The 18,431-nt window shown below is 45.5% G+C and overlaps 1 protein-coding gene across 1 annotated transcript in view; it reads left to right on the top strand.

Moving 5' to 3' along the window:
• The first annotated feature begins 14,887 nt into the window (after positions 1 to 14,887).
• The window catches only part of DNAJC3 (DnaJ heat shock protein family (Hsp40) member C3), a 31,219-nt gene continuing 27,675 nt past the window's right edge, over positions 14,888 to 18,431 (top strand). The window contains exon 1 of the mRNA XM_055701815.1: positions 14,888 to 15,059. Coding sequence (XP_055557790.1) covers positions 14,978 to 15,059 — 82 coding nt within the window. The 5' untranslated portion in view covers positions 14,888 to 14,977. The remainder of the gene's footprint in view (positions 15,060 to 18,431) is intronic.

Below are 18,431 nucleotides of genomic sequence, written 5' to 3' on the forward strand. Positions count from 1 at the left end.
CTGGTGCATGCCGCAGGGGGAGGCAGCTCCCCTCCTCCTCCTCCTCCTTCTCCTTGTCCTCGCCTCCCCCGTCCTCCTGCGCCTCCCGCTGCCCCGAGGCGGCGGAGGATGAGCCGGGGCTGCGGCAGGGGGGAGCGGCGGCGGGGGGCTGGGGCCGGCGCTGCAGGCGCAGGCGGGGACCCCCACGCTGCTCGCCGACTCTCGGCTCTTGACAGTCGCCCGGCAGATGTTTGTGCCCAGGCGGGGTGTCCTTTGTCCTGGTCCTAGCCCAGGAGCGGGTCCCGAGCCTCTTCGGCCAGGGGCAGTTTGCTTTTTTGTTTGGGGGGGGTTTTGTGGGGTTTTTGGGAGGGTTTTTGTTGGTGGTTTGTTGTTTTTTTTTTTTTTCAATACACGGGAAGTTATAAGAAGCTTTTGCAATTACTTGCCACGCAGTCACTGAAGACGAGACATTTAAACCGGCGAAGCGGCGCGCTCCTCAGCGGGCAGCCCCGGGCAGCGCAGCGCAGCCCCGCAGCGGGCGGAGGCGGGACCCCGCCTGCCCGCGGGGCTGGAGCGGGGACCTGGGGGACTGCCGGGGGCTGCCGGGGGCGCACTGTTAACTCCCGTGGGCGGGGGTGGTCCTGAGCGTTTTCTGAAGTGTGCAGGAGGACACCAAGTTCCAGTGGGAGGGTAAGGCGGCGGTATGCTGTCCTGAAGGTATCTTAAGTAATGTCAGGTGAAGAGACTGGGTTCAGTGAAAACAGGTGTAATATGTATAATATGGAATGGAAAATATAAACGAAAATATGTATAATAATATGTATCATGCAGGTAAGATCATTCCAACGGCTACAGATTACATCAGATCCTCCTAATTTTCCTCCTCTTCCCTGTAAGGTTTTGAATTGTGTTTTTTTTCCAGAATAAATGCTGTGCAGCCTTTGTGGCAAGGAGGAAATTTTCGAACAGTTTGTATTTAATATAAACTACACCAGCAAATTCAGCGGAGGGGATGACCACCACATATTTACAACACCTAGTCTTCACTGAGGAGTTCTGTTTGGCCAGAGAGACACCATTTTTTTTCCAAAGTACATAAGCAATAAATTCTGGAAAACTTTTGGCTCTCAACACACACGCTGAGACTTTGCAGGACACCAGCTTTCCTTGCTGAACCATGAAATTCTGCTGTGACAGTGTTGATGTGGGCACATATGCTGCATACACCAGCTTTAAGAAAATAAGTAATCATTTGGATGCTTCAGTTTTAATGTCCTAAGAGTACCTCAGCATGCTCCCATCACTAATGGGTGTTCAATCCACAGGATCAGGCTGGAGCTAGTCTGAAGGAAAACCCAAACATGTATAAGATGTGGACCTCAGGTCCTCAGTACTGACTTTTGCTTCTGTAGATTGCTTTTGTTGGGTCACTAAAGCAGGTGTTGTCAGACAAAGATGCTGATATTGAGGCTTTAGTGTGGTAAACCTTAGTTAACACTAATAATGAAGAGATAACTTTGAAAACTAGCAATGCAACGGTCACTGCCTCTAAGGGCCAGGCCTAGAGGCAAACAGTTGATGAGCACATTATGTGAATGGCTGGAGCACCCACTTAGTAAGCACGATGTGCAAAGGCAGTCCCTTCTGTGCCCAAGAAGTTTTGTCCAGTGCCCTTCTTAAAATGCCCTAATGGCAACACCATAGTTTGTTCAGCATGCTTTCTAAGGATCTCTTGCCGAAGCCGTTTGTTGCATCAAAGTAAATACTAACTGGGTGAGAAAATGTTGATGATTCTGGTCAGTTGGTAAAGGAAGGTGTGTAGGAGGTGTGCAGAAACTCTTGGGTCTTGGTCACTTATTCTAGGATCTGCTTAATATAAAATATACAAGCAGCCCTTAGAATGAGAGCTAGAACCAAGTTTCCTGTTCTGTGAGGGGAGGGCCATTACCCTGTCTGCTACACAGAGTCTCATTCTTTCCCTCTTACTTCTTTCCTGAGGTTGATTAATCTTTAATTACTTGCTGTAAGTGGTACAGCCTCACTTGGCAAGAGCAGGTATTCTTTAACCCACATTAGTGCCTGGTTCCTCCCCTCCTCATATCGTATAGCTTGGTGACAAAAGTACTCTCCTAAAACGTGCATGGATTTACTAGGAGAAGACCAAGAACGTTATAACTTTTCCCAGTCAGCATGACTTGATGCAGGAGGTTTAGGACAGCCAGCAGTCTGGCTGGAGCAGGCAGGTGCTTACTGCTCATGCACAAACAGGCAGTGGTATGCAATCACCATAAATCCAACATGCACCTACATCTGCCAAGAAGGTTCCAGCTCATACCCAGCTGCACAGGTGATGTACCCCATGGACTGCTGCCTTGAGAGATGATAAACACTCTCTGTTGGCCTGCTTCTGAAGTTCAGTCACCATCACATTTAACAGCTGTATTGTGAGAACACATGAGATTTGCTCCTCTGGTGAACTAGCTTAAGTTATGCCCAGCTTATGCACACCATGAAGCACTGAAAAAGACCCTTGGCAGCTTGTTTCTCAAAGACATGGTGCTTTGAGCATTTTCAGGCAGAATGGTGCATTTTTTTCTTTAGGTCCCTAGAGGACAGTGAAATACCAGCTTCTCCAGGTAGATGCCGACCTTTTTTCACATGTCCTGGTTTCAGCTGGAATAGAGTTAGTTTTGTTCTTAGTAGTGGGTGCAGTGCTGTGTTTTGGATTTGGGGTGAGAGCAATGTGGATAGCACACTGATGGTTTTAGTTGTCGCTGGGTAATGTTTATACTGAGTCAAGGACTTTTCCAATTTCTCAGGCCCTGCCAGCGAGAAGGCTGGAGGGGTACAAGAAACTGGGAGGGGACACAGTTGGGACAGCTGACCTGAACTAGCCAAAGAGGTATTCCATACCATGGGACGTCATGCTGAGTATATAAACTGGGGGGAGCTGGCTGGGGCGGCCGATCGCTGCTTGGGGACTGGCTGGGCATCGGTCAGCGGGTGGTGAGCGGTTGTGGTGTGCATCACTTGGTTTCTTTCCTCCCTTCCCTTTGGATATCATTCCTCTCCCCTTCTCCCTCCATTATAACTGTTTATTATTGTTATTATTATTATTAGTTTTGTTTTATTTTATTTCAGTTATTAAATTGTTCTTATCTCAACCTTTCAGTTTTACATTCCTTCCCTATTTTCCTCCCCATCCCTCTGGGTGAGGGGGAGTGAGCGAGCGGCTGCGTGGGGCTTAGTTACCAGCTGGGTTAAACCACAACAGCCCTTTTTGGCACCCAAGTGGGGCTCGAAGGATTGAGATAACGATGGGTCTTATCAGGCTGTGTTAGAAAAAACCTGTTGTCGGTATTCATTGTATTGGTTTAATATTCACTGGTCACTTATGCTGATTTCTCTGCTCTTAAAGTTGCTAATGGTCTTAGGGTTGCGTTATCTACTTCGCTTGAAGTATGTGCTTCCTGTTGTGCTGTTTGTTGTCCTTGGGACCTGGGCTAAAGTTATCATAGTGCTGTAGTATATAGTACTGGTTTACGACATGATGCACTCGCTGGTTGTAAAGCTAATCTGGTCTGTATATGTGGTGTTGTTGCCCCTGTGCATCGGGTGGTCCCTGGTGGGGAATGACAACAACTGTATTGAGGGCTTTGATTTTCTGGAGGGCCAGCCTGTGGGTGGGGTCCACACACACCCCTTCTCCCCAGGGCTAATGACTGAGGAATTTAAGATTTTTGGAAATTCTGAGTATCTTTGGACTGTTGGAACCACTATAGCACAGGTCCTGATCTTATTGCTAGGAATAGTGAATACGGTTTTCACCTCCTGGACCTAGTGGACAATTAAGCAACTAATTGTACCTGCTCTAGCCTCCTTGGCAGAAAGAACAGCTGCTCCAGCCCCTGTGGTGGGCACTGCAGCTACCTCAGCCCCTGCAACGAGTGATACAGAAGACCAACCCATGTCAGTATCCATTGCCCCTATGCAGAAGAAGAAATGGAAATGGAAAGCAGCTCGTTTAGTAAAGAAGGATGAAGCAGGCCATCAAGGAAGAGATACAACATATAGATGGGCCCAGGATCAAGGGGTGGGCCTAGCCATGGACACTACTGCACAGGTAATCCATGAATGTGAAATGCGCACTGCGAATAAGCAAGCCAAGTGGTCAAAGTCTCTTTGGTATGGAGGACGATGGCTAAAATATAAATCTGGGGAGGCCTGGCAGATTGACTATATTACTCTCCCACAGACCCGCCACGGCCAGCACCATGTGCTTACAGTGGAGGAAGCAACCACTGGATGGCTGGAAACATACCCCATGCCCCGTGCCACTGTCTGAAACACTATCCTGGGCCTTGAAAGACAGGTCTTGTGGCGACATGGCACCCCAGAAAGAATTGAATCAGACAGTGGAACTCAGTTCCGAAACAACCTCCTAGACACTTGGGCCAAAGAGCGTGGCATTGAGTGGGCGTATCGCATCCCCTATCATGCACCAGCCTCTGGGAAAATTGAATGATGTAACAGGCTGTTAAAGACTACACTGAGACCAATGGGTGGTGGAACTTTCAAACATTGGGATACACACCTAGCAAAGGCTACTTGGTTAGTCAACACCAGAGGATCTGCCAGCTGACCGAGCTCTGCCCAAACAACCCTTTTACATACTGTAGAAGTGGATAAAGTTCCTGTTGTGCACCTTAAAAATATGCATGGGAAAACAGTCTGGGTCATTCCTGCCTCAGGCAAAGGCAAACCCATTTGTGGGATTGCTTTTGCTCAAGAACTCAGGAGCACTTGGTGGGTAATGTGGGAGGATGGGGAAGTTCGATGTGTGCCTTAAGGGAATTTGATTTTGGTTGAAAATAGCCAGTGAATTGTGGGATGTTAATTGTTACATAATATCGTGTATTGTCACTTCTATATGCCTATTAGTACACTGGGTGCCTTGTGGCACCCATCTCTACCCCTTTGGATTTGATGATGTGAACCTGACTCTCAATTGCCACACCAATGAAGAATGACTTTGGTGTAGCCAGATCAGCGCAGCCGTAGCAGAATCAGAACTGGCTTCAAGATGCAATGATTCAACACCTTGTACCATCTTCCATGCCCTGAAAGATTGTTATAACATCTGGAGCCCAACATCAGGGACTAAATGAACTCAACAGACTTTAGAAGGATGGTCCATAGACTAAGGGAATGATATCTCCATATTGATGTTAAAAGACAGGAAAGGTGGTGACGTATTGGAAAATAAAGCATGACGTAAATGGTATGGAGTAAGGGTGGATACTGTCCTGGTTTCAGCTGGGATAGAGTTAGTTATGTTCTTAGTAGTTGGTACAGTGCTGTGTTTTGGATTTGGGGTGAGAGCAATGTGGATAGCACACTGATGGTTTTAGTTGTCGCTAGGTAATGTTTATACTAAGTCAAGGACATTTTTAGTTTCTTCAGCCCTGCCAGCAAGAGAGCTGGAGGGGCACAAGAAACTGGGAAGGGATACAACTAGCCAAAGAGGTATTCCATACCAGGGGACGTCATGCTGAGTATATAAACTGGGGGGAGCTGGCTGGGGCGGCCAATCGCTGCTTGGGGACTGGCTGGGCATCGGTCAGCGGGTGGTGAGCAGTTGTGGTGTGCATCACTTGGTTTCTTTCCTCCCTTCCCTTTGGATATCATTCCTCTCCCCTTCTCCCTCTTTTCATTATAACTGTTTATTATTGTTGTTATTAATTTTTTTCTGTTTTATTTTATTTCAGTTATTAAATTGTTCTTATCTCAACCCTCGAGTTTTACATTCCTTTCCAATTCTCCTCCCCATCCCTTTCGGTAGAGCCAGGAGTGTGCAAGCGGCTGCGTGGGGCTTAGTTACCAGATGGGGTCAAACCATGACATTACAGTAACAGATGATAGCTGGATGGGTATTTTAGGAATCTAAATTTGCATTGAGGCACTTAAGGCTTTTTATAGTCCTAACTCAAAGCCTTTTCTTCCACTTGTATTGTTTTATTCCCAGCTTCTTTTACCCAGTCACACTTCGAATTTTATACACTTTTCTTTTTCTAACCTGTACATCTCATCATTGTGCACTAACGCATTGTTTTCCACATAACAGCCTACTGCAGGGAATGGCTTAAATAAAGATCATTCCCAGTTTGTGATCCAAGTTTATCAAATAATGTCAAGTCTATGTTGCTACTTAAGTCCTGCACATTAAGTAGAGGACTCTGGCAATTAACAGAGTCCTCTAGACGTAGTTTGTGCATGTGATGGTTTTATGAAACCATTATGAAACTACGATCTGTTGTTCTAGGACAATTAACCGTGTTCTGTTGACACAGTGCAATGATGAATATGGGGTTTTTTTTTGGTAGAATTCAGGAAAAACGAGTAGGGGAGAACTGAGGTTTGTAAATAGAAAGATTTTTATGGAAAGCTGGTGAGAAGAGCTAAAGAAGAATTAAGATGGGATGAGGAAAGTGAGTTAATGTGCAAGAAGTAAACCTAGGGTACTGATTTGTGAGGCTTACAGAGGGTATCTGCAACTGGAGAACACAAAACCCGAGAGATTATTCTGATTGCGGAGTGAAATACGATGGCTTTTTGGGAAACACCATGGGTAGCAGGGGTGTCAAGGCACAGTGTGGGCTGGCTGCTCCCCATGGAGTGTCAGGGCAGGGACCCGGCAGCCCGGGCCCATCCTACCCCCTAGCCAGGAGCAGGGCAGCCAGCGGGGGGTGGGGGCGCTGGGGCAGCCCCATCCGTAGGCATCGGGCACCGCCATGGGGACAGGGCTGGGCTGGGGCTCAGTGGGGCCCATGGCTGGGCCGGGCAGGGCTGTGGGGAGCTGGAGGCTGGCTCTGCTGCAGCATCCCTGGGGCAGGGGCTGACAGCCCTGGGGGGCTGACAGGGGGTTCCGGGCCCGGGGCAGGTGTGGGGAGGCTGGGTGAGGACAGGCAGGCCTGGTGGTGCCCTCAGGGCCCTGATGCAATGCCTTAAGTGAAAAAAAATATCTGTGTGCTTTGCGGAATGGAGGGAGGATACCATACATGTTCTACAAGATGTTTTAATTTGAGAGGGCAGGTGGGAAAAGTGTCTTGGGAACTGAGAAACAGACTCTTCAGTAATCTTTCTTCTACAGCACCCTCAGAGTGACACATACCAGTAATCATTAACTCTGGTGGAAAGTTGACTTGAGTAGCATGGTACAGGTATAATGATGAGTCTAGCCAGATTCTCAGATTATTTAATCTTTTCCTCCCTACCAACTACCCTCATAGCACATTTTTCAATTTCAATGCCTACAATACTTCTGTCCATTCAATTTTTCCATCACTTAGTTTACCTGATGAAATCATTTAAATATATATTTTTATCATGGGAGAACAAAGCATTTAAAAGAAAAGAAAGGTAGGATGAGCCACTCTCCTGTCTCCTCTGTGCCACCTCCTTTGTTCCAACACACACCACCAGCTGTGGTTAAGCAGTTTGAAGAGATACAGCCCCATGGATTTTAACGAAGTTTATTTTCAAGTTTGGGTACTTCAGACTCTTCTCTGACTAAATCTTCTTTTCTTCAAGTAAGCCAGTTTCTTTTAAAGGTTAGTCTTCATGTAACAAGTCTAGCTGGATTTATGAAGATGGCCACACAGTTAATTTATCTCCCTTCCTCCCTAACAGAATTCAACTCTAAAGAAATGTCTGCAAACACAGTGATTGTGAATTTCATCTGCTTTATATGAGTATTATTGTAATAGCAAGCTGCCTGTCTTATTTGTGGTGAACACCTCAGTCATACACCAAGAAGAGCATTGTGAAACTTACTCACTTGGGCGAGTGTAACCTGAAATTGCTGTCTCATTTCTGACGACTTTTTGCCTTCTCATTAAGTTCTTTCCCAGTATGTGAACAATAAGGTAATTGCAGGTACCATAGTTTCAGCACAGGGATACTTTCCTAACTTGTCATAATTTACACGTGGCCAAGAGTCTCCGGGCACACACTACATACCTCTGCGTGATGAGGAGAGGGAAGGCTGCAGGCAGGACCTCAGGTAGGATGACTGTAATTCCTCTTGGCTCCAGCCATTCCTTTGCCAAACGCAGTTTGACCAGAAGCCTCTGTAGATACTCAGCAGAGCAACTAAAGTGATGTCAGCCTCAACCTGGCTTGCTCTCTGTTCTAACTAAATGGTCCACATTCCCCAGAGCCCTGTTGTTGAAGCTGGGACACAACACTGAAGCGGGAATCATATCTGCACTGCTTCCAGGTGGTTTGCAGCTCTGGGCAAGGTAGATTCCCTCTTCCAACCCATGGGGTTCACCCACTGAGCTCCACTCATCCAAGCTCAGGTTTGCACTCAGAAAAACATCCACTGTCCATGATCTGACATGTGGTATTTCTTTATTTAGAAACTGTTGATATAATTGGAACAATAGGAAGATCACTGAACACTGAAACTGAATCAAGGACTTAGTTTTTAACTAACACTTAGCAACCTCTAGAAGAATTCTTAATGGCATACATTAGATATTTGTTCTTTTTTTAGCAACTACATTGCACTTTTGCACCAACTGGGACACAGTCATTTTTGTGGGCAAGAGAAAAACTGTATGAAAAAGGAAAATGAACGCTATCTCTCAGAAGCTCAGTTGCAAAGCATACAAGGGCAATCTGTTTCCTCTTTCCTTTTTTTTCCCCAAATATTGTCAATCCTGATACTAAAAATTTAAGGGCATGCCTTAAGACTTTGTGCCCCTTCAGGACTTCCCAGAATCCTGGATTCTGCAAAACTCTTTCTGAAAACAAGGAAATGAAGATTTAATGTACCGGCCACTCTGCAGGATGCAGGGGAGCTCTTTGTTGTCTTCCTTCTTTGTTGAGGTTGCACTCATCTGCAGGGTGCTGTACTGAATGGCAAGAAGGATTAGCTGGAGAAAACCTGTGAGTGTGAGGAGAGGCAATGTATTTATATATAGATGATCTCTGCTTGGTGTCTGGTCATAAAAGAGATGCAAGATGCCTCCGTTCCTCAGGCCATCACTGATGTACCAGCAAGGTGAATACGGCTGCTTTTTTGACTGTGAGCAGTTAGAGGATAAATGAAGTCTGTTGATTTGGAGGTGGGTGCATAAAAGAGCATGTTAGATGGCATCACTTGCCAATAGCTTACATGCTTGTAAAAATGTGTATGAGGGGTATTCTGTTGCTGAATGCCTTGAATAATTGCTTAAGAGATGCTGGAAACTTCTGCTTAGGAAGGAAGATTACAAAGGTGTCTGCTAGAGCAGGCAGAGGTAAGGTTGCACACACAGACACTTAACTTCTAAATTCTCAGATGTGAGATTTTCTGACCTTGGGTTTTGGTAGGACGTAAGATAGGAATGAATACCTGCAGTGACAGCACTGTACTTTGTCAATTATATTTTTCACAGTTTTTAACATCAAGTGAGAAACAAACAGCTTGCAGTTATCATGTAGGTTTGAAATTTGGGAGCTGAGAAAAATATTTGTAATGAATGATAGGTAAACTAAAAACAGTTTCAGGGAAATCAAAACTAGATGAATTTCATAAATTGCTTCAATCAAAAAAAGAGGAGAGTTCATTAATGTTAAAATTTTCCATGTATTTTCAAACCAGAATGCTTTACTTCAGAAATATAACGGTATTTTAATGTTTGAAGCAAAGTTTTTTGACTTTCAGAGTAGCATTCTAATTGGAAAATGTTCTATGCCTTAATAATTAAAATAAATGTTTTAAAAGGGGTGTGTTTTCATAATAAACGAAACATTTTGCTTTCTATCAAGACTCCTCCCTGTAGAGGAATGAAGGCAGGTTAATTAACATTGATAATATACAGCTGTGGGCTGGCTGCAGGGGCAGCAGGCTGGCTGATGTGGATAACATGCAGCTGTGGCTGGTTCCTGCTAAGTAGTTAAATAGCTGTAAGGACTGTATGAAGAGGAGCACTGGATGAAGAGAGACTTGGAAGAAGCAAGAGGGTGGAGGAAGAGTGCCCTAGATGTAGGAGAGACAGGGTGAAGGCAGCAGAAGGACTGGCCTGAAGAGTATGAAGAAACAGCATGAACCTTTGATGTTCATGATGATGGACCTTTGAGACCTTGTGGGGGATTGGTGGCTGTGCTGGGGCAAGATGCAGGAACTATTTATTGAAGTTAATTTGGTGTGTGATGGTAGAGACCTTGCTGCAGCTGGCTAGTTTTGATAGTGCTGCAACACCCACCCCCCCAAATGAACAAAAGTGAATTATATTAAATCACAATACTTGAAAAAAATACTGGTTGGGTTGCATTGTTTCAAATTGAAGTTAGGTTTTAATCTGAATTATTTCTAGACTTTTTCTGGTCCAAGCAACAACAAAAAACCCCCACCAAATTATCTGCTAACTAATTGGGACACTAAAATGTCAAGGTCAAGTGTAAAACTGGGTTCCAAATACCGCCTTCCCTTTGACGCTACATTATATCAGAAAGTTAAAGTTAGGCAGCAGATAGTGGATGCATTTTGAGATGTTTGGAGTTTGTTGTTGCTACTGTGACTAGTGAGAAAAGTTGCAGACATAATTCCCCTGCTTAAAATAAATTTTAAATAAATTTGTGTAAAGAAACACTGATGTCTAATTTCCCTTTTCCAATTTCTGTCCTACATATAATGCAGCCCTGTTGATAAATTAATCAGTGATATAGCTTAGTGAATAAAACAGACTTTAGGACCTATATTACAAGAAGCTTAAAATAAATGAGACCAAATGGGCTATGTAAAGCATATTTATAGCAGTATACATAGGAGGTAGTAGCTAGTATTTTTATATAGCATCTACAGTCAAGGCCACAATACAGAAGGCTAAATAATTCCACACCAGAAATGTACCTCTCCCATCAGAGATATGACAGACATATGTGCAGAATTTTGTTAGGACATACAGAGGGGAAAGTGTTAAGAGAGGCTAGCCTTGCCTTAAACAAGCCTGGTCCCTCACACTCCCTTTCAAGTCCATGCATAAACACCAGCTTTTAGGAGCCCTTCTGCTTCCATTTATTGCAAAAGGAGCCCAGAAAAAGGAATTTCCCTTAAAGTCCTCTCCTATGAACACCAACCAAATGTGAAATTACCAAAATATGTGGTTATATAAACAGTAATCCCATGTTAACCGGAGGTACACTACTATTTAATTTAGTTCCAACACAACCAAGTTTCTGATAGGGATGCACATAAGTGAACATAAAAACAAGGTGTAAGGTCTGAGAGATCTTTTACAAGAAGAAGCCCTGAGAATAGTATCTCTGTGTTATCATCCTCTCTTGCCTCTTCCTTTATTTTCATACTTGACTGTGCAGGCAACATAACAGCCTGCTATATTGCTTCTTTTCTTGTATCAGGAAACTTTGTTTTGTTTGGGTGGTTGTGGAATCAAGATTATTAATTAAAATGTATTGCCAAGCATACAAGGGTCCTTCCAGGACCCTGTGTATTGTCACATCTAATACAGACTTCTTACTGTATTATATCTGAGAAGGTTTCTCGGTTAATAAATAGAAGCTACAGATTTAACTCCCCACCACAGATCACCTTATTCAGTTCACTGTCTCTATTAGAAGCAGTCATTCCTTGCTAACTGCTGCCTCCTGCTGTTACTGTATATATTACCAGCAGTAATTCGGAGAAAATTCCTTGGTTTTCCTCTTTTGAGCACTTTGAACATCAGTGTAGTCTTTATCCACCCTTTCACTCCAAAACTCAAGACTGCTGAAGAAACTTGTTTCTGATACTAGCCTAATTTTGGTGAAACCCTTTGAAAATCTTTTTGCACTGCGGCTGTATTGCTATTTTTCAAATTCTAAAATACAATGTTGGCATGTCATATGCTTTTGTTCTTTCGGTTTTTCTCCTCTTCTGTTTCTGAAATTGCACAAGGGAATATGATGTTAAAGAACTTTTTCTCCCAGGTCTATACTTAATATCTAAATAATGTATGATCAATGACACCAAGGTGTGTGCTGTGATCAACACACTGGAGGGAAGGGATGCCATCCAGAGGCACTGACAGGCTTGAGAGGTGGGCCCGAGCTCATGGAATTCAACAAGGTACAAGGTCCTGTACCTGGGTCAGGGCAACCCCCAGTATCAATACAGGCTGGGCAGAGAATGGATTGAGAGCAGCTCTGTTGAGAAAGATTTTGGTGTGGTGTTGAACACACCAACAAGAAGCTCAACATGAGCTGGCAAAGTGCACTTGAAGCCCAGAAAGCCAACTGAACCCTGGGCTGCATCAAAAGAAGCGAGGCCAGCAGGTTAAGGCAATTGTCCCCTCTACTCTGCTCTTGTGAGATCCCACCTGGAGTCCTGCCTTCAGCTCTAGAGCCCCCAACATAAAAAGGACATGGACCTGTTGGAGCGAGTCCAGAGGAGGGCCACAAAGATGATCAGAGGGCTGGAGCACCTCTCCTGTGAAGACAGGCTGAGAGAGTTGGGGTTGTGCAGCCTGGAGAAGAGAAGGCTCCAGGGAGACCTTATAGCACCTTCCAGTAGCTAAAGGGGGCCTACAAGAAAGCTGGAGAGGGACTTTTTACAAGGGCTTGTAGCGATAGAACAAGGGGTGATGGCTTTAAACTGAGAGAGGGTAGATTTAAATTAGATCTGAGGAAGAAATTCCTCACTGTGAGGGTGGTGAGGCACTGGAACAGGTTGCCCAGAGAAGCTGGGGATGCCCCATCCCTGGAAGTGTTGGGGCCCAGGTTGGATGGAGCTCTGAACAGCCTGGTCTAGTGGCAGATGTCCCGGCCCATGGCAGGGGATTGGAACTAAATGATCTTTAAGATTCCTTGGAACCCAAACCATTCTATGAATTTATGTTTGGTGATCTATGATAATCAAGAATTGTCCTTCATGGTTTATGGTCTCTTTCAAGAATTACTGTGCAATTCTGTGTACCTGGTGGCATTTCTAGCACAGAGCGACAATGATAAATGCTTTCTCTTTGAGCAGATCATTATGTAGTGTTCACATTACCGTTTTTTACACTACTGTCAGCCTGTAATGCTGACCTTGGCTCAGTATTTCAGCGACAAGGTCAAGGACCAAGGGTTTGTTAAGCATCTACTCAAAATGACAGTTGGATCCTTTAGCCATACTACATTCATCTTGCTTTCAGGGATTTGATGTCTGAATTAGTGTTCCAGTATGAGGTACCGAGTTTTCTCCAGATTGTTTTATCCTTATCTTGTTATTAAGGACCCATTAATTATTTCATCATCTCTAGTATTATCTTCAGTTATCTTAGGGGGCTGGAGGTGTAAATTCTTCTTTCATATTCAGTTTATCTGGCTTTGGTCTAATACTTTTTCCCTCCGATAAATCAAATGAATTAATTAACTCTAATAATGACTGCATTCTGCTCGGTTCAGTTTTAGGCTTTCATATTTTGTCTTATCTATAGTGCTATAGAGTTGTCATGTTCTTCTTCATGCTGATATCTTTAGAACATCATCAATTATTCATTTCACATCTATCACTTCTTATATTACTTCAAGTTCTTAATTCTGCACGTCTTCTGCAGGTCAGATTTTAAGGTGTTAACTTTGAAGCGTCATCTTTGAAATGAAACATTGAAAAGGGGTAACTTCATTTTCTTTTTTTTAGCCTGATCTTTCAAGAAAGCTTATAAATTATACCATCTATGGTGAGAAGGGTAATGTGACTATACCTGCTAAATGAAAAAAGAAATTTCTGTGGTTGCCAAATCAGACTTCAGGTCTCAAGTTTTTTACTTTCTTGGCACATTCCCTGCCTCCCCGAGAACATGACTCTTATTTAACACTGATGGGGTATAACATATAATATGCCCCTGGTGTAGGTTGTATATCCAACACTACCAGTCAGGTAATTTGAAACAATGAACAACTAGGTGCATACAGAGTTAAGTTTTTCTGTGGTATACTGTATTTTCATTATGAAAAGAAGGAAAAGATCTCCAAAAATACACATTAGATTACAGGCTATCTAACATAGGCTTTGCTTTCAGTTTACAGATCCGGTACAAACTTTTAGCATGAAAACACTGTGCTGTGTTGAATCACATCACTAGTTTTTCTGCAGGCTGGTAAATTCCTTTATACTTGTCATGCCTGGAAGTCTGCACATGGTTAAGGCCACACTGACTATGTTGCCTTTGCTCTCAGTGGAAAACAGGACAATGTCCTGGGGACAACTGGGCACAGTTCGCAATAGTACTTGCCTTCCCCTGCTCGCTGGCTAGGTCAGACCCAGCAGTGAATAACCAGTATCAACTTACTCGTGGCTACTGCCCCATTTTTCTACAATTTGGGCATTCCAGATATACTGTCTTCGAAAAATGAAGGATAACAGCAACATCACACCCCAAGAGGTGGCCCTTCACATCAGGAGTGTTAAGCGCATAAGCCCCGCCGCCAGCCCTTTCGGCCCCCGTCCTTCCCCAGGCCTGCCACTCCCTGCACAGCCCCCTCACACAGGCTGAACCCAGGCCTGGAACGAAGCCCTCGTGGCCTCAGGAGAAGCCCGGGCGCTGGAGGAGGGGCTGGCAAGGAGACGCGACATAAAACGCGGCGGCAGACGAGCACACGCCGGGTTTCCCCACCCGCTGGAGGCCTGGAGCCCAGCGCCCGACCCGGGTCGCCAGCCCGCGCCGCCATTTCCCGTCAGGGAAGCGCGCTCCGCCTGCCTGCGCACGCGCGGCAGCGGGACCCCGCCCATGCGCGCAGGCGCAGTAGCGGCCCCGGACCGACCCCGCGGCGCGCAGGCGCGGAGCGCGCCCCGCCCTGCCCTGCCCCGCCCCGCCCCCCCGCCGCTCAGGGCGGTGTTCGGCCAGCGCGAGGGGCGGGCGCGCGCGGCGTGGCCAATCAGGGGCGCCCACGACCCACCCCGGAGAAGTTGGAGCCGTTGGCCCGGGGCGCTGCCACTGTCGCCGCAGGCGTCGGGGGGGCGGCGGCGATGGTGTCTCCCGCGGCCTCCGCCGGCCGCCTGGGCTCCGCGCTGCCCTTACTGCTCGTGCTTTTCGACCTGCAGTACCAGGGTGAGGGCCGGCGGGTGTGCCCGCCCCTCCAGGGGGTGCCGTGCTGTTGGGGCCGTGCGTGGGGTTGGTGAGGGGGGCGCGGCGGGCTGCGGGCCGGCTCGGGGGTGTGTGGGGGCGGTGGCGGTGGCCGCGGTGCTCCTCGGCCAGTCGGGGTGTGAGGCGAGTGAGCCTGAGGCGGGGGCTGCCGTCGGGCCCGCAGCGGTGCCTGACCAGGGCGAGTCGGTGCCTGGCCGTCCTCCCTCCTGCCGTGCTCTCGTCGGCGGTCGCGCCGCTGAGGGTGTTGGGGTGGCCGCCTGGGCCGTGGGGCAGCCGGCGTGGCCGGGCCGAGGTGCCAGTGGAGAGCGGAGCGCAGCCGGCGGGGCTGCGGCCTGCCCGCGGGGAGCCGGCGGCCTGAGCCGGCCGGGCCGGGTCGGGGGGAGGCCCCGGTGCCGCCAGCGCCATGGCGGCGGGGCAGCTCCCGCCGGACGGCCTGAGCGGGGCAGTATTTCTGGCAAGGGTGTGAAGGGGCTAGGAGCCGCCGCCTCATTGAGGCTGTTGCGAAACGTGCGTAATGAGGGCACCGTCGCCGCTTGTAACCTGTTTGGTTTTACCTGAATTCCTGGCGGTGCTGTTGGAGGTGGCTTGGTGTGTGCTTAGTTTTCCCTGGCCTTCTGATAGGGTGCCAGCTGCTGTGAAGTCTTGAAAATGTGGTGGCATCCTCCAGTGCACCTGTGTGACGGCATTGGCCAGTTCTGTACTGGCCTTGGAGTTCCTCACTTCTGTATGAATTCTGTGCGGTTCCCGATTTTAAAGGCTTTTTCAGTGGTCTTCTTCAGCCACAGACATTATTAGTGCCAAACCTTCAAATTCACTAAGGCTTTTGACAGTTGTGTTGCATTTGTTTTTGTTTTGTTCTGGTGGGGGTTTTTTTAGTCGGTTTTTTTTCCTCACCGTTAGTATTTGAAGTTCAGCAGAGAAGTTTATCTGCACTTTGTGTGGTGTGTTTACTTTCAGAGTACACTGTCAGCAACACCTGTATGACCAAACTTGTATTCACAGGCTCCTGTTAAATTTGTATCTTGGTTATACGGTTGCACATGTAGTCAGAGTTTCACCTGAGGAACGTTCTGTAACTAGCAGTGGCAGTGTGAAGTGGAACTGAAGCTGTCAGTAATCAAAGTCTGTAGACTTCAGACTGACCTGAGCTTGACATTAGAAATTCAGTTGCACTAAACTAGCGAATACTCCAGCTGGCCAAGTGGCAACAGGAACATACTGTGGCAAAGATGCTGTGTAGAGTAAAAATACATACTGTGGTGTGGAATTGCTTTTTGGATGTGTATTCTGGTAGTGTTAGAGGAAAAATAATAATTGTGGTCAAAGTATACTTCCTCCTCCTTCCCCCCCCCCCCCCCCCCAAGATTGTGGCAGTGATGTTCCTGATGAGGTTTCTTTATTTGGAGTTGCCAGCCTATTTCAAGTATATGGTTTAATGGACATGTGGACTTACCAAAGCCACATTCCTATTTTAGGGTATATTTACTTGATTTCAGTTCACAAAGATGCAATCACACATTAAAGCAAAACCCAAACCTGTTTAAAAGTAACAGCAAGTATAACTTATTAGGCTAAACATAGGGTCATTCTGATAAAAAAATGCTCCCAAAGCAGGATCTGACACTCAGGTGACAAGACAATCATCAAGCTCTATTGTGTTTTTGTGTGTTTAAAAAAACAAAAAAAGTTCACATAACTAATTAAGATTAGTGACATACATGTTTCTTTTGTAATTGAAACAACTCTGTTTCTGGTACACAGAACTAATTCTATTTATTTTCATGGTCCTGACACCCATCTTGGGAACAAGATTTAAAAAAAAAAAAGTTGGTGGAAATTCTGCAGGGGAAAAAGAGGAGCCTGTAGACAAATGTAAACTCATGAAACTATTCTGAAGTTGGAGGGCTTTCTTAAGCTTTTTACACTGTGGATGTGATTGGTTATTTGAGGATATAGTTTAAGTTTGTATACTTAAGTACCCACATATTAGCACCAGTGTTTCTAATAAAACAAAATTCCTACCAGGAAGTTACAATTTTTGACGTGAGTGTATTTAACTGGAAAAACAGGTTAGCTGCACCTGCTAATCTTTCCCGTGCCTTCTGGCTGGCTTCGAGTTGTCAGGGCTGATACCAGTTCTTACTTATGAGTAGTTTGGGTGTTTTGGTTAGTTTTTCTGACTCTTCCACTCTTGCACCAGTGCTAGGACTACACACTCTGAATTTATCCAGAATATCTGACTTTATTTGATAGCTGAGGCTCTTATGTGTGGTTGTCTGAGGTCCTTGGTGAAGAGATAACAATTAGGCCGGCTTTAGAAATAATACTCAAATTAAAATACTTGGAAGTTTTAAAAATGGAGAGTATACTTGTGTATCTCTGGCATAAATATAGTTTCTTGCTGGAGCATACAAAGCTTCTTCAGCTGTAGTGCTGGGCCTTTGGCATCCAGTTCACTAATGACTGTGGGAAGGAGCTCTGTGGGGTTGGTTTGGTTTTTCCTCTGGTTAAAATTGAATCCTTGTGTTCATTCCCAGACCAGAGAGTGAATAGATACCCAAAAAAGTTACATAGAATTTGGGTCCTTAGACTCCTGTGAGTACGTTAATGGTTTTTAGATGTTTACTGTGGCATGGTTTATTTAGAGCAATTGTTTGCCTACAGCCAGAAAATGAATAAGCAATAGATCTGTATGAATAAATAGCCCAACTATCAGGTCAGAGTCTAGTGTTCCTGAGTAGTTACAGTGAATGTCACTTTTCATCAGGGTTACCCTGACTATATAGGCTGCTTCTGGAGGTTCCCGCGTCAATTCATGATGTTCAGCAGCATGCAGAGCCAAGTTTTAAAATATGTCTGGTATAATTAGTCTTGTTCTGCAGGGAACCTACAGTCCTTCACAGCTTGCCTTATTTCTCTATCTTTGTTGCTTCTGCTCTTATTACTTACTTGTTTACTACTACTGGTCACCTTTCTAATTTCCTTTATTTTCATTATTTTCAAGGAAAAAGATGGCTCTCCTGCCTAGAGTATTGTGTAACTTTAAAACTGTGCTGAACAATATGTATGAAAGACACTGAATTGTATAGATACACCTTACTGTGAAAAATCCATTCTTGAAGTTATCCTGATGTGACTAAACTGTGAAACAAGGACACTCCTTCAGATGCATGAGACTGAAAATTGAATGCCACATTTAGGTGGATGGAAGGTTCATCAAAGAGTAATTTGCAGCCCACTTCTAGGATGCCATTTCAAACTGACAAGTTTTGAAAGATTTCATATATTGATATGTGGGGAGAGACAGAAGGGATGAAGCTTAGGAGTTTTTTGTTT

The sequence above is a fragment of the Falco cherrug genome, chromosome 2 (assembly GCF_023634085.1).
Source record: "Falco cherrug isolate bFalChe1 chromosome 2, bFalChe1.pri, whole genome shotgun sequence".
Lineage (NCBI taxonomy): Eukaryota > Metazoa > Chordata > Aves > Falconiformes > Falconidae > Falco > Falco cherrug.